The sequence below is a fragment of the Catharus ustulatus genome, chromosome 4 (assembly GCF_009819885.2).
Source record: "Catharus ustulatus isolate bCatUst1 chromosome 4, bCatUst1.pri.v2, whole genome shotgun sequence".
In the NCBI taxonomy this organism is placed as follows: Eukaryota; Metazoa; Chordata; class Aves; order Passeriformes; family Turdidae; genus Catharus; species Catharus ustulatus.
Window position 1 is genome coordinate 7537137 of NC_046224.1, and position 14616 is coordinate 7551752.

General features: G+C 45.6%; 1 protein-coding gene across 6 annotated transcripts in view; it reads right to left on the reverse strand.

Annotated features, from left to right (window-relative positions):
- FRMD4A (FERM domain containing 4A) overlaps positions 1–14616 on the reverse strand; it is a 357007-nt gene that overhangs the window by 206852 nt on the left and 135539 nt on the right. For 2 of the 6 annotated variants that reach the window (XM_033057881.1, XM_033057886.2), the window contains exon 1: positions 1732–2122. The exons of the other annotated variants lie outside the window; for them this stretch is intronic. In XM_033057881.1, coding sequence (XP_032913772.1) covers positions 1732–1797 — 66 coding nt within the window. In that variant the 5' untranslated portion in view covers positions 1798–2122. Of the gene's footprint in view, positions 1–1731; positions 2123–14616 lie in introns of those variants that run through there. 6 annotated transcript variants of the gene reach the window in all.

The window sequence follows — 14616 nt, forward strand, 5'->3', positions numbered from 1 at the left end:
AGAAACTCATGAGGAGAGACATTGGGGTGGAATCAAGGCATGGACATTAAAAAAGACAATGGGACATGAAGACCCAAGAAGATATGATTCCCTACTTTTCTGTCTTACTGGGAAGAAGTGGAGCTGTGTGGTTCCCAGTAAGACAGGAGGCTTTTCATGCCCTTAATCAGACACATGTAGGATTGTTCAACCTCAGCCAACCCTGGCTTTCCAGATGTTGTCAGTCTGAGATTCTGCTTGGAGCTACCCTGTGACAAAATGCTTTAAGCACCACTGTTCAATGACACCTGTCCCAGGAGGGTCTCAGCCCCCAGGTGTCAAACACCCAATGAAGCAATGCTGAGTTATAAATAGACCAAGAGGGATTGTGGTGCCAAGTTTATCCTACAACATTTGCAAATACTCCAAAGAAAGCACTGGCCACTTCCCACACAGAATAACTTTCATAGCATGCTGTGGCAGATGTTACATCTTTGTTTGTCATGGGGATTTAAATCCTTAGGGATTTTCTCTGGGATTCACAGTACTGCGAGCTGAGAAAAAGAATTGAACCCAGAACAGCAAATGATCATCAGGTTGATTCAGATATTACAGCCCAAAGAGTATTTCAGTATTTCATGCCCTTTATAGAGGCTTTCACAGGACAGTCTCCAATAATGTTCATCTACCCCAATCTCAGCAGCCTGGGAAAGGGGTACAGGCACTTTCCAAAGTCCTGAAGGGAGATGCCAGCACAGAGAAACTTGAATCCATTTCACAGCACAGATGGACACTGCAATAACTGGACCACAGGCTAGAAATCTGGCAAGATCTCCTGTTTTTCACTTTTGTGGTTGATGCCTCAGATTCCTCCCCACTAGACCCTGAAATCTGAAATATTCCATTTAAGAGATGCCAAAAAACTCTTCTGAAAATCTAGAAGGTCACTTGCCATCTTATTTCTTATAGCCTGAATTCAGAGAGTACAGACCATTGGAATGACTTTTTTTTCCACAAATGAACTGGCAATCCCCTCACTATTATTTTCCATCCTCTCTCACCAAAAAATTTTCCAAAACATGACAATCTCTGACCTTTAGGCGAAATCCATCAAGCTGAGTTGGAAAAGGCAAGAATATGTTTGGAAATGCTTTGATATGTTTTCTTAAACATATCAAAACTTTAACATGAGATGATAAAGACAGATTCTTATCTCAGATGTGTAGAAGCAAGTCATACATTGCTTCAACTGAGCTTTGATGATTCCAAGGAAGCAATCCCAGATTAACATGGGTTTAAAGTATTTGATACATCCAGGAGTAATAAACTGGATTCTCTTGAAAATACAACTGTTTTGCTTGTTCCTCCATCTCATACAAAATAACCCAAGAGTGAAAATTGTAATCTAATAACTGTCAAAATCCTTAAGTCAAGGACACTTGATGTCAAGCAATGCACAATTTAAATCTCTGTCAATGCAATAGTTTTAGAGACATTCCTCAAACTGACCAAATCTCTCTTCCTTTTCACATCAAATTTGTAGTTGATACACAAAACCAGAGCAAAATCTATCCTGTCTTGGATCTCCCACTGTTCTAGTTTTGCATGTTATGGCTTGCAGGAGATGCCTAAACCACAACATATTGGCAGAGTTGGATTACACACAGTTCATCAGGAAATGTAAAGAAATTAAGTCATGTAACTCTTTGAATCTGGCATCTCAATTTAAAAAGGAAATTGTGGCTTACTTACAAACACATCCATTAGTAGGTGCTCCAGCGTCACTTCAATATCCTCTAATTTAGCTGCTAAAGTCATTGTGAAGTCAAACAGAGGAAAGCTGTCAGAAGTCGCAATCCAAAGCGTCTGTGGCCAAATCTAGTTCTCAGACTGTCACAAATGAGTTTCTCACAGATAAGGAAAATCCAAGAAATCAAAACTTAACATCAGAGTCCAGATGACGCCTGGACTCCGTGCCGGCTGTCAGCCCTGCTGCAGGACTGAGGATTATTCCATGTGTGCAAGATGGGAGCAGAAGCTGCAGTGAGTGTGCTGCCTTCCTTTCAGAGCTCCCCAGCCAGAAGCTTGGAGTTATATCTGGGAAACCACAACAGAGGGAGGGAGAGACACACACAGAAGGAGAGAGAGGGGAGGAATGGAATAAACTGCCTTTGACTATGACTGATATTTATAGGACTGCTTGTTTTTGACTCCAGTCCATTTCTCTGTTCATTTCTGACCTTTCACAAATGGCCCAGCACACTGGGGCGTATTGTACAGCAGGGGCAGCGGGTCCCACAGAAGTTGGCTGTGACCAGTGCTGGGCCAATTCACACAAGCACTCCATCAATGGCTCTTTGTCACAGCATACCAGGCTCTGCGCTGCAGTGAGTGACAGAGGAGAGCACAGACGTGTAAAAAACAAGGAAACAAAAGTTGTTTGGATACTAATTCTTTCCTAAGAGTATTAATAGATGCTCTTACCCACTCCCCAAGGTACTGGCATGCAGTGGTGACTGCTGAGGTTATGTATGGAGGGGAATAACCCCCAAAAATACTGCAGGGTTTGAGGCTGCAAACACTGCTTCTGACACAGACTCCCACCACTCAGCCCTCTCAGCTCTGCAGCATCCCTGAACCCCAAGCACTTCTCAGGACTGGACCCTTCCAGTTACTGCATTTATGGAAAGTTTACAGCCTGAGCCCAAGTGCTTGCTGTTCCTCCACACATCTGCTCCCACTTAGTGAAGAAAAGGTTTCTGCTTGCTTAGCACTTTGTAGCTCTCACAGCTCCACATGGAGTGGGAAGGTATTGATGGACATGACCCAACCAAAGCAAAGCCCAGTGGAGGCTCTCTTCAAGGATTTTGCATAACTGGAACCAACTAGAAAGGAAACTGAGGCACAAAAAAGGAGAAATACTGGAAGTATTTATATGGTTAGGACTGGTGTCAAAGTCTTCTGCATCTTAGACAGTGCCAGGTTCATCAAACTGCCTTTCATGATGTTCACATTGCTCAGCCAAATTATTTTTTATTTATTTGACATGCACCCACATAGTCTGAAACCCAAGAGTGAAATCTTGCATGTGATATATTCCAGACACTGGACAAGAAAAATCCACAAGGCTGCTCTAAAGGCTTCAGAAACTGAAGACCAGTATTATTTATAAAGGTGTGAGATGGATAGAATTGATGGAGCTTAGAAAGACCTCTAGTCATAAATTCCAACTAAATATTCTCAGAGTTATAGCTGAAATCACATTTTCAGACATGTACCCATTAGCATCTGAACAGGAGCTGCCTCTGATGGCCGAGTTTTACTAGACAACAACATGATGGACCATTTGGGGCATGTTATGATGGATGGTCTCAACAGCAAAGAAGGACATGTCATTCGTTTTCCAGCTGGACCAACTCTCATTCACACATGGCCCTACATCAGATAATAGGTTGACTGCTCCAGAAATAAACCCAGCACGAGAAGCTTGTCTACTGTAAAAGCCTGTTAATCATCCACGTGCTGCCCTTTCATTAAAGCTTTGACAAAGTGTCTGTCTTCACCAGTGTGGGTGGTGGGGTGTTTTAATGAGCCTGGATCAAAACAAAGAGGAATACATTTGGAAGGAAGGCAGTGGAAACCCAGGGAACCAAAATGCAGCTGGTGTGCATGGCACAGGGCTCACCAGACAGGATTTCACATGTTCTGCTCTCTAGGAAGTATTTCCAGAAGACCACCTGACTAATGGTAAGGTTTTCATCCTCTCCAGCATGTGTGGAAATTCAGAGATTCCAGGAATCTGTGGTTTCTACACAACCAGGCTGGATACAAGGACACGTGATTGGCCTTCTGCAGGTCCCTGGCCCACAGAGATGAGTGTTTGGGCTGTGTCAGAGGAGCCAGCAGTGGTCCAGCTGGACTGAATCATGCATTTGTCCACCTCTAACTGACCCAACAGTCAGTTAGTCACAACAAGAACTTCACTGGAATCAAACATGTGATCACTTCTGTCCTCCCCACCCCATTTATTGCACAAAGGCTAAGTGTTAAATGCTGAAATACGAAATTAAAGATCCTTTTCTGTAGGCTCCCTCTGTGCAATAGCACAGGGCAAGCATGTCACTTGTGCCCCTGGACTGTCCCTGTAGCTGCATTGTGTTGGTTACAGAGATAAACAACAGGAGACATCTTCCAGGGTCAGAACGCAGTGTCCATGTGACAGACTCTTTGACTCCAACACAGGCTCATTTTTGTCCTCACAAAGATGAATTTCAAGATTATTATGGAGAAAATAGTGTCAGGCACACGAAAATGGCTTAGGGGAGCACATAAGGCCTTCTCTGATGCCCACTCAAGAAACACCTGGCACTAAAAACACCACGTGCTCTACTGGCAATGGCAAGGAGGATGAATGAACTCCTGGGTTCTATCCCAGGCTCAGCTCTACATGGCCTGGGATTTCCTTATTACAACAATATCTATGGATATAGCAGCTCCTAGGCTCTTGCTGTATTCAGCTGAGCAATTCTCCTGCTGATCAATATCAGCTGTCTTTAGAGATGGTCAGAAGTTTGGGTAAAAATGCTGTTGCTGGGAATAGTTGCTTTGCTGAAAGTCCTGTGGCATTTTCCTGACTCCCAAACTGCAGGTCAAGTGTGTATCTCTTTTCTTTTTTCCTTCAAATTGCAATAAAATTTCAGATTCAAAGCAAAGCACTATGGGAAAAAATGTAAAATATAGAAAACGTGCAGAAGAGAAAAAGGAATCGCGATGTTCCAGTGATAACAAAAGCAGTTGGTGTGGCTGTGGTAAAATTATATTGATGGTGAAAAAAAGGGCACCAAAGTGTAGAAAGCTGTTTCACTCAACCCCTTGAAAAAGCAGATAGCAGAAATCAGTCACAAAATTGGATCAAAGCAGAACTTCTTGGAACACATGAAAGCTCTGAATCTATCCCATTGGATCTCTTCTAGCTCTTGCTTCAATGTTACTTACCCCAAGTGACCTTTTTTATGGGGATAGCCACTCAAGTACAGTAAAGAAGAAAGAATTTCTCTGAGCTCCCCAGGGATTTTCCACAAAACCTCTGTGCATGTGCATTACAGGTGCACACAGAAATGAGATCACATGTGACAATGAGAAGCTCTAACCTGGTTAATTCTTTAATGCACTAGATCCAGACAGTTTCTTTATTAAATCATTATTTCCATCTTTTCTAATTTCTGAGAATGTATTACTTTGGCCTTTGCAAGCATGAGACCTCTTCTATTTAAAGCAGAGCATCCATCTGACAACACACCAGGGTATTTGTGCAGAACAGGATGTTCTTCTACACCCACATTTTCTCCTCACTTCCTTCCTAGTTTTCTTTGACCATTTGGGAATAAGATACCAGAAAAGAGCTCAAAAGGGGAGATGATTGCAGCATTTTTTGCCAAAATGAGATTTCAGCAAAACATGCTGTTTTTCAAAAGCTTCAGTGTTATCTGGGGACACACTGAGTCCTAGAATTGTTTTCTTAGGGGAGTTCCAGGGGTGAAGGTGGTTGGTGATGGTAGGAAGCACTAGCTTATAAAGACAGGGGTGTAAAAACAGAACAAAAAGTTTACTAAGTAAGGCAAAAAAATGACAAGAAAGGGTTAATGAGCTGATCTGAGCTTAATTAGTCCCAGGATGTTATGTTTGGGCCAGCCCAGATTGCAAAGGCAGGAGCTGAGGAGTCCAGGGAGGAGGGGAAGGCTATTTGTCCATGAGGCAAAAAGCATTCCTGGCTCGTGGAGCCCACTAGGAAAGGCATCCTGACTCTTCTCCATGCTCTAGCCAAGGGACCAAGGCTCCAGTCCTGAGCCTGTGTGACAAATACAGGTAAAAGTCCATTTGGGGCAGTGCTATTGTCACCCCACAGATGTGGGATGGGCTCCAGTTCAGCTGAGTTGGATTCAGCTGGGCAAGTCAGGCTGTCTTTCTACACAACTAATAGAGAACTTTATGGACTTTTTTGCTTGAAATAATCAAAGTGAGGATTTGAAAATTAATCATTTTGATCTCCTCCACTGGTTTTTCTACACTTTCTCCTCTCAACAGAGTTGTTCTCTTTGGGGAAGGTGAGGAGGGACATCCTGTACTCTGGGTAAACTTGGATGACAGGGAACCATCAGCTTCCAAAACCTTCCTTCCATCTCCAGTTTCCTTTTCCACACAGAAACCTGGGCACGGGAACTGATCAACCTGGCACCTCCAGATTGGATTGTGGTAATTCACTGAATCTGGAGCTGGGGGTGAAGCCTATCAGGTTCCAGCTGGCCCAGGGCACAGCCATCTGCCCTCACTTTAGTTCACAGTGCTATAAGTCACCCCATCCTGCAGTAGATATCAATGTCAGCTGAAGGCATTGGTGATAATTTTTCAATGAATTAATTAAACTAGTGCTGCAGCAAAGGCTGGATATCAGCCTAAGGCTCCACCTCAAATCTCTGATCCAGGATGAAAATCAACAGCCTCATCTGATGAAGGCACCCAGCTGTGATCTATCTCCAGAGAAGGGATCTTGCAAACCTTGAGTTCATGCAGTCAAGGCAACGAGCAGGGAGATGATTTTGAGTTTTCTCCAGGGATGTGAATGAGGACACACATTGCTCTAACTATGAACAGGCAGTCTGTGAAAGAGGGAGAGCAGTGAGGGAGCAGTTTCCAGGTGACACTGTGATATTCAGGCTAGTGAGAACAAGGGCTGAAGAAAGATATGATGAGACTAAGTAAATGAGCAATAAAACAGCTAATTAAATTTAATGTAGCCAAATGTGAAGTAATGTTCACAGCAGGAAAAATGTTCTGAACTTCACATATAAGATTATGGGCTCTGGGCTCACTCAGGAGTAAGATATTTGGATTATAATAATTCTGTGAAACATCAGTTCATTGCTCAGTAGTGGTAGAATAAGCAAATAAAATATTAACATTTACCAAGGGACAAGTAAAAGAGAATATTAATGTGCCACTGAATCAAACCAGGGTTCACTTACATCTTGAATACTGTCTTTTGATCCTTTTCTCTCCAGAAAAGACATAAAGATAAGGGGCAGGATTCAAGGAAAGGCAATAAGGATGGCTTTTATAAAAAATGACTAAGCAAAGTGGACTCTTTGGTCCAGGGGGAAAAAATATGGAGAAAGAGATGTACAGAACAATGGTGAGTAGCTTGGAAAGGGTAAAACATTCCTTTCCTTCAAGAGTATCTCCCCATCCTAAACTGTGTGGGACAATCCTGCAGGTACACAGTGCAGTGCCAGGCAGGGCTGCCACACATCTGGGGCTGCTCACAGGGCCAGCTGAGATCCCACGTGCCCATCAGTCCTCTCCCTGGCCATGGGACCCAGGAGCCACTGCTGCCATCTGAGGGGTTTGCCAGGCTGGGGCTGGCCCTGCTGCAGATGAAGAATGAGCGTGGGAGTCCCAGTGCTGACCTCCTGCCCGCAGTGGGACTGACAGAGCTCCATAACCGGGAAAAATGCTGCTTGCACACGACAACAAGATAAACGTTTTTATAAGGAAGTCTCTGTATGGGAGACGCCAGCAGCTCTGAGGTATTGCAGGGAAGAAAAGCAATGAGCAGAGTCCTGCTGCCCTGGCAGGTTTAGCATTCCTGTTTTCTCAGAGCCAGGAAAACGGAGTCCCAGCTCATCCTGCCTCTGAGGAGTCCCAGGTGCTGCAGAGCAGTCAGCTTTCAAGTTTAAAGAAATGTGGCTATAATTAATATTTTATTGTCTCTATATTCAACCAACATCTCATCTTCCTCCTGGGCACAGCTGCTGCTGGCTGGCTTTTTTTCACTGTCCCCACTGCATTGCTTTTCATGGGTGGTCCCTCTCTCCTTGATGGCCTCCCACCACTCTCTGTAGCCAAGACATTGCCATATTTTCATGATTTAACTGAGTGTCCTAAAAGCCACCCTTTGGCTAAAGGCATTTGTCTACTGTCCCTCTCGCATGCGCTTTCATTTAAAGGCCACTCTGGGCAAGGGAAGGAAAACCTCAAGTCTTCTTTCTTCCAGACTTCCCCCAAGGCCAAGCAAGCCACCCAAGGATGAAGGAGCAGTTTTGGCACAAATAAGCTGAGTGGGTGTTGCTGGGATGGGTCTTGTGTCTTTCAAGTGGAGAGAGGGGCCTGTGCTCACGGATAACGTGGAGAACACGGAGGAATCAGGTCTCCTAGCCTGGCTGTGCTTCCCCAAATCTGCCTTGCATGGCAGCAACCTGCATCACAATCCATCTGCACAAATCACAGCAGTAGAAATGCACCTTTTCAGTGCTGTTGACAAAATCTCCCCTTTTCTAATCCCACTTCCCACAATTCAATGTCCCACTGACTTCTCCCCTGCTTTCCTAAAGCATCATCCATATGTCTCTGGGTGTCCCCTGTCTCAAGGTGACCTGCTGGGCAGGGCTGCTGCAGTGACACCATTTCCCTGGAGATGGCTGAGCCATGCACTCTTGGAGATGTCCAGATGCCACTGAGCCACATGAGCCTATTATTGAGCTTGCTGTGAGGGATCCCACTTCAGCTTCCCTCCTTGATGTAGCAAATCAGCTGCATTATTAAAGTGATTAAAAATAGGCTGAGCTTGCCTGAGACTGCATCTATAATGGATCAATTGCTTTTTATACATTTTTTGGCTCCCTACAGTGCTGCTTTGTCATGCTGCTTTCACTTGGTGGGTGAGATCTTGAAATAATAGGCACATTCAGGAGATATAAATATAGCTGTTTATTGCCTTAAACTGGGTCTGCAAACAAATCACAGTCCCATCTTCAGGTATTTGAAAATTAAATCTTCCTCTCTGTCCCTTCTCTTTTGGACCAGAGTCAAACACTGGACTTAGCATCTTGGCAACTGCTTTATCTTACTTTATCTTAAGCTATAGGCACTAGTTCTGCTGCACAAAATTCAAACACTCATAGGCTGTTGATTTAAGAAGCCCTTGATGCTAGTCTGGATTTGATTCCAGTAAGAAATAATGTGGAGTCACCATTGAAAGGCTGCAGCACAGTGAAATAAAAATAAATGCAGTGCATTGTGTAGCTTAACGGGGTGCTAATTTCTTGGGAGCGCATAAATAGGAGGCACAGAGCACATCTGTTTGCTGGCGTTGGGTTGGGAAAGTGCAGGGGAAATTTGGAGCTCTGTCACAGGGACAGGCTGAACTTTGTTCCCATGTCTCACAGAACTGCACAAAGTCTCCTCTGTAGAATTGCCAGTTAATTAAAAATGATATTTACGGTACCCTGGAGATGCATGCTCATAATTCTGCTTTTAGCATTTCTACAAAGTCTGGCACAGCAAGAGAGTTGAGTTGGGGCCCTGGCAGTGCAAGCAGCCACTCCCGTGGTCCTGCTACCCCTGGAGCCCTCACAAAGAGGCTTTGGGCTGCCAAGGCCATTTTTGGGATGCCATTTCCATCACACGGTGTGTGCTGCTGGGTTTTATCAGCCCTGTGTGCTGCAGTGAACGTGGGACACCCTGCACCTCACGCTGCACTCCCAGGTGTGCTGCAAGCAGGAGTGAATCAAGCTCCTGGGGCAGGTACGATGCTCTCAGCTCTCAAGAGCCACTCACATGAGATACACAAAGGCACAGAGGAACCCCATGCATCCACAAGCACCAAAATAACAATCTGTGATCAAACCACTGAACTCCCATCCCCTTGCCTCCTTCCTCCTCCAGCTCACATCCACACTGCTCACAGAAATTATCCTCAGGCACTTCCAGGGTGTTTCCCTGGCACTCTTTGTACAGCCAAGCATTTAAAACACGTGCAGTGTTTCCTGAGATGTGACGTGTGGCCTTTTGGACAGCAGGGTTTGATGACTCAAAGAGAAGCAATGTCCTGAAACTCTAAACATGTGCAGGATAAAATAATGCTGTAGAGGTGATGGAGGACAGGGGGAGCAGGGAGATCTTCAGAGATTTTTATCCCCCTGAAAAGGCAACAGCTCTGCAGAGAGTCAGCAAGAGAGAGAGGTTTCTCTAGAGGCAGATTGGAGCAGAAAGCTGTGCCTCTGCTGACCACAGACAGGGATTAGGGAGAATGTTTTTCAACCTGCTCCCAGCTGATCACTCTCAGCAGCCCCTGGGGCCTCTCTTGCTCTTCTAGTCTGAATTTGAAGAGACTTAATGTAGTGAAGCCCCCTCTCACTTCACCTGGACAGAGGATGTCCCAGGCAGATTTCATCCCACAGAGAACTCCCAACTTCCCCATCCCATGCTAACCCCTCCCTTCCCCATCTTCAAAATTTTCAGCTTTGGAAAACTCCTACAGAGGTCCACAATGAAGCTTTTCCCCACCATCCCAGCCCTCCACCTCCACCCTGGTGCCAGCAGCTCACCTTTGGCAGGGCAGTGCAGGCCCTGAGCTCGGCCGGCACCCGCGGCGGGGCTCTGCAGAGCCGCGGGAGCTTGTGCCTCATCCTCGCGTATTTTTTCATATCCTTTTTTTGGGAAAGATAAAGCTCCTCTTACAGGGTGAATCCAGTTGCTGGCAGCATGTGCTGATAGCTGTTAATTTGTCCTAAAGGCCGGACACTGCGAGTGTGCTGCAGTGAGTTGTTACAAGCTGGCTAAAACCAAGTTTCTGTGGTTGGATATGTAGCTGTTATTATATGCATAAAGGTTCTATGCTGATGCCACTGAAAACAATAATAAAAATCTCATTAACATCTTATTACCAAGCCCTTCCCTCTATTCCTTTTTACACACTGCCAGTTCAAAAAGGATGGCGTCTGCTGATAGAAAAAAAAAAGATGATGAAAGCTAGAGAAACTCCTTGACACACTCCTTTTGGCTTTATGTATTTCACTTTGAATTAGAATGCCAAACCAGGAGAATGACACTGCAGACTTCTGAGGAATTAAAAAAACATGAATCAAACCTCAGCATGATTTTATTTGCTAAAAAAAAAAGCCAAACAAAAAATCCACCAACTATGGAACCCAAAAAATAAAATACTGATTTGGCTGTTTCTCATGGCCTTCTAGTTTTTTTTATACTTCATTGTACTTTAATGCTTCTCCCAGGACAATGAAATGTAAAAAATCTTTTTAATCACTAAGTCTGTTGAGGCCAGATAATCTCTTGGTTGGAGGAGTCACAGCTTTAGGAAGGGTTCAGAGAGTGTGAAAATCTCAGAGGGATACCCTTCTCCATGAGCTGACATCCACTTCCCCCCCAGGTTCATTTCACCCTCTGTGATCTCCCTGCAGAGGGGATATCTTGGTTTTCATGGGCTCACCTGGCTAAAAGCCAGAGGACATCCTCCCATCACCACAAACCCCGCCAACATTCAGCTGAAATTCAGGCTGGAAACCATGGCAGAAAGCACCAATGCATCGCCAGTGCTCCCACACAACCAGAAGATTTCCCAGATGGTTCCAGGGAGCAGGCTGGAAGACACACCTGACAATATGACTGGGGAAAATGACTTTCCAATCCCACATCTGGAGTGTGGCTCACAATCAGCTCACACAAATTGGGCACTGGGGGTACCAAGCACCTCAATCAGTGCCACTGCAGTCTCACATCCTCTCCCTACCCCAGCACAACCCCAAAGTGGGCTGACCCCCAGGACCAGGTGACTGACCAAAGAGAAATGGAGTTGTGCCTTGCTGTCCCAGGAATTAAAGCCTGGCTTAGCATGACAGAAAATAGCTAAAAGAGCCCATGGTCTCATCTACACAGTGCTCTGCCCCAGCCACGGAACAGAGATGACAAATCTGTCACTGGCTACACTCCATTACATTCTTGCAAGATTTCCTGTGCTGCCTGCAGAGTAGATGTCTTTGCTCTGGTTTTTAAAGCATTTTAGGTAAAACAGCCAACAGCTCTGACAGCAGCAGGCTGGTGCTCTGGGGTCTGATCCATTCCTAGCTCTGCCCTTTGGATGTACAAAGGAGTAGGAGATGGAGAAATCACTACTTTTCTGCATTGTAAGGGCATTTATCAGGAACATACCTGTTCAAAGTATACACTACCTGCTCCCTGAACTCCTTACCAGGAATCCTACTGCCAAAACAAGCTCTGGTACACACAGACACTGTAGATCAGGGGTGCCTGGCTGGGGATGTGGTGTTGGGAGAGCAGAGCAGAGTTGAACCCAGAGACGTCAACACAGTCCCAGGAAACCATGGGAATGGCTGCGTGTATGGATGAACTTGCAGTAGTAACACAAGACAGCTCCCACCTCTGAAGAGCATCTGTGAAGCAGGACTGTCTGAAAACACCCCACAGGCAGGGCTGGAAATTAAAACAGTTGCAGAGATTTCATTGCTTATGGCATGGGAGATCACAGTCCTTAATAAACTTGCTTCTCGTGAAGGAAAAAGACAAAAAGCTCCCGTCTGCCACTTCTTCCTCCTGGCTCCCTATTTCAAACAGCCTTTTGGAGCTCAGCAGGTTGCATGTCACATGTTTCTCAGCAGCTTTCTGCCTGTCTTTCCCCCATTTCCCACGTGAAACAGCACTCAGCCATCCCCAAAGGCTCCTGCTGAGGCTTTCTGCACCAAATCCCCGTGCCCAAAGCCTGGCTGCTCACTTTGCCTCTTGCTCTCTCAAAGTCAGCCAGCACCTGAGAAAAGCCTGTGCTCTCCTCAGTGAGTTCAAGAGGGGACAAACAGAAAATGCTCCCAGGGATGCTGGAAATAAAGCTAATGGTCGCTGCAGGGAGTGACAGGTTTGCTCTTGTGGGATGCTCTGACAGATCCATCAGGAGGCACTTAACCATAAAACCCTGAGATCTCTGCAAGGGGACCCCTGTCCTTCCTCTGTGTTTATGCTGCTCTGAATTGCCTAGTTAATGCAAGAGCAAAAAAAAGGGGAAGGTAATGGGCCTCTTTAGAGGGGTTTTAGGCACTTAGTGGGAAGCAGGAAGCCAGGGCCTGTATAATTAAATTGCTAATCTCTCACCAGATCTGGCAGGCTACATACTCTTGTTAAAAACAGGTTTAAGCCCCACAGCAATTTTTGTTTCAACTCTGGGTACAAGCCAGCTTCTTAAGTCCTTCAGCCCTGAGATGCTTCTAACCCTGCCCTTCATTAGAGCACTGTGCTCTAGCAAAGGCCAGGCACCAGACAGCTTCAAGATGACCCTCTTCCTCCCTAAAAAAACCCCATTATTAATAAGGGGAAGGTGGCTATGTTCTCTGCTGAGGCACAGTACCTCCTGAGGCTTCTTTCTCAGCAATGTTCATTCCCATTATTTTTCTCTTTCCTCTTTCCACATCTAAGAAGTCACATTAGGGACCCCATCGACCCCAGCAGTGCATTCCCTGGGTGTGAGGTGTCAAACACCCACAGAAGGGTTTTCTGGCTGTCTCTGTACCTTTGCACACTTTATATACCATAAAATAGGTACTGAGCCCCAAATGTCATTCTGGCCTAGTCCAAAGAAATGGAGAAGGTTTTGGGGGGCACTGGGACAATGTTGGAGCTGTAATATCTTCCTGATAGATCCCTTCTCCTCCAGCAGACATATCTAACAAACAGACAGCTCTGGCAGAGTACTCTTGTATTGCTGAGGAAAACAGGAAGGTGCAGAGGTATCAGATGGGATGCTTGGTTCATTCATCACCTTAAGGAAAACCATCAAAACAAAAAACATCCCCATTCTTTTCACCATCTTGGCCATGTACTTCAGTGTTTATAATTCCCTAGATCATTGTCTCACCTGCCTGGAGGTCAGGGGGGAGAGGGTGTCCTGAGGAGCACAGTGTCACCCACAGCCCCTCCCCAGCTCAGCTCCCTGGGAGCAGCCTGGGCTTCATCAGGGGAAAGCAAGAAAGCAAGGGACAGTGGATGAGGGAAAGGGGACACAGGTCCAGGAGGGAAGAGCAGCCTGGAAATAAATCACTGAACATGGGGGATGTCCCCAAGAGCTGCAGAGGGCCCTGTGCCCACTGACACTGATGGGCATGACAGGGGAAAGTGCTCTGATCAAAGGGTTGGAGAGGGGAAGTTTGGCAGCATGGGGTGGTGAGAGACCTCTAAAGATTAAAAAGCACACAGCACAGAGATGTCACATGCACAAAAAAGCAAGAGGAAAACACTCAAAGCAGCCTGATGGCTGGGACCACATCCCTGGGGATCCCTGCTGCTCTGGGATTGCATGGCAAAAGCCGGCCACAGCACTTGAGCAATCAGCTCAAGTGTGTGAAAATACCACTTAAAATCTGTGGGGATGGTTGTGGTCGTGGTAAAACTGTCCCCCTTTCTGGAAGGTGCATGAGACCCTCCAAGGATGGGATTTGGTCTGGATTTCACCAGCATATCTGCTGAACTGATCCTGGACCTGGATTGTGAAAAGCTCAAGGAACATTTAACCCCAAGGGAAAACGATCTGTTTGTTCTTTGAAACATCTTTCTGATGTTTGCAGGCATTAAAATGTATGTTCCACTTCATTTCAAAATGATGTCTTGGTGTGCTCTGACTCAAGCACCAAGGACATGCAAATTTTATTTATGCCACTGCAGCAGTCACCTGTCACTGGTGAAACCATCATCAAATGTTTCAGCTCTTCCCTTAAGAAAGGAGATGCACTGCAAGAGCAGAAGTTATCATGGCTTAACAGATTACTAGTCATCAGCTTGAAG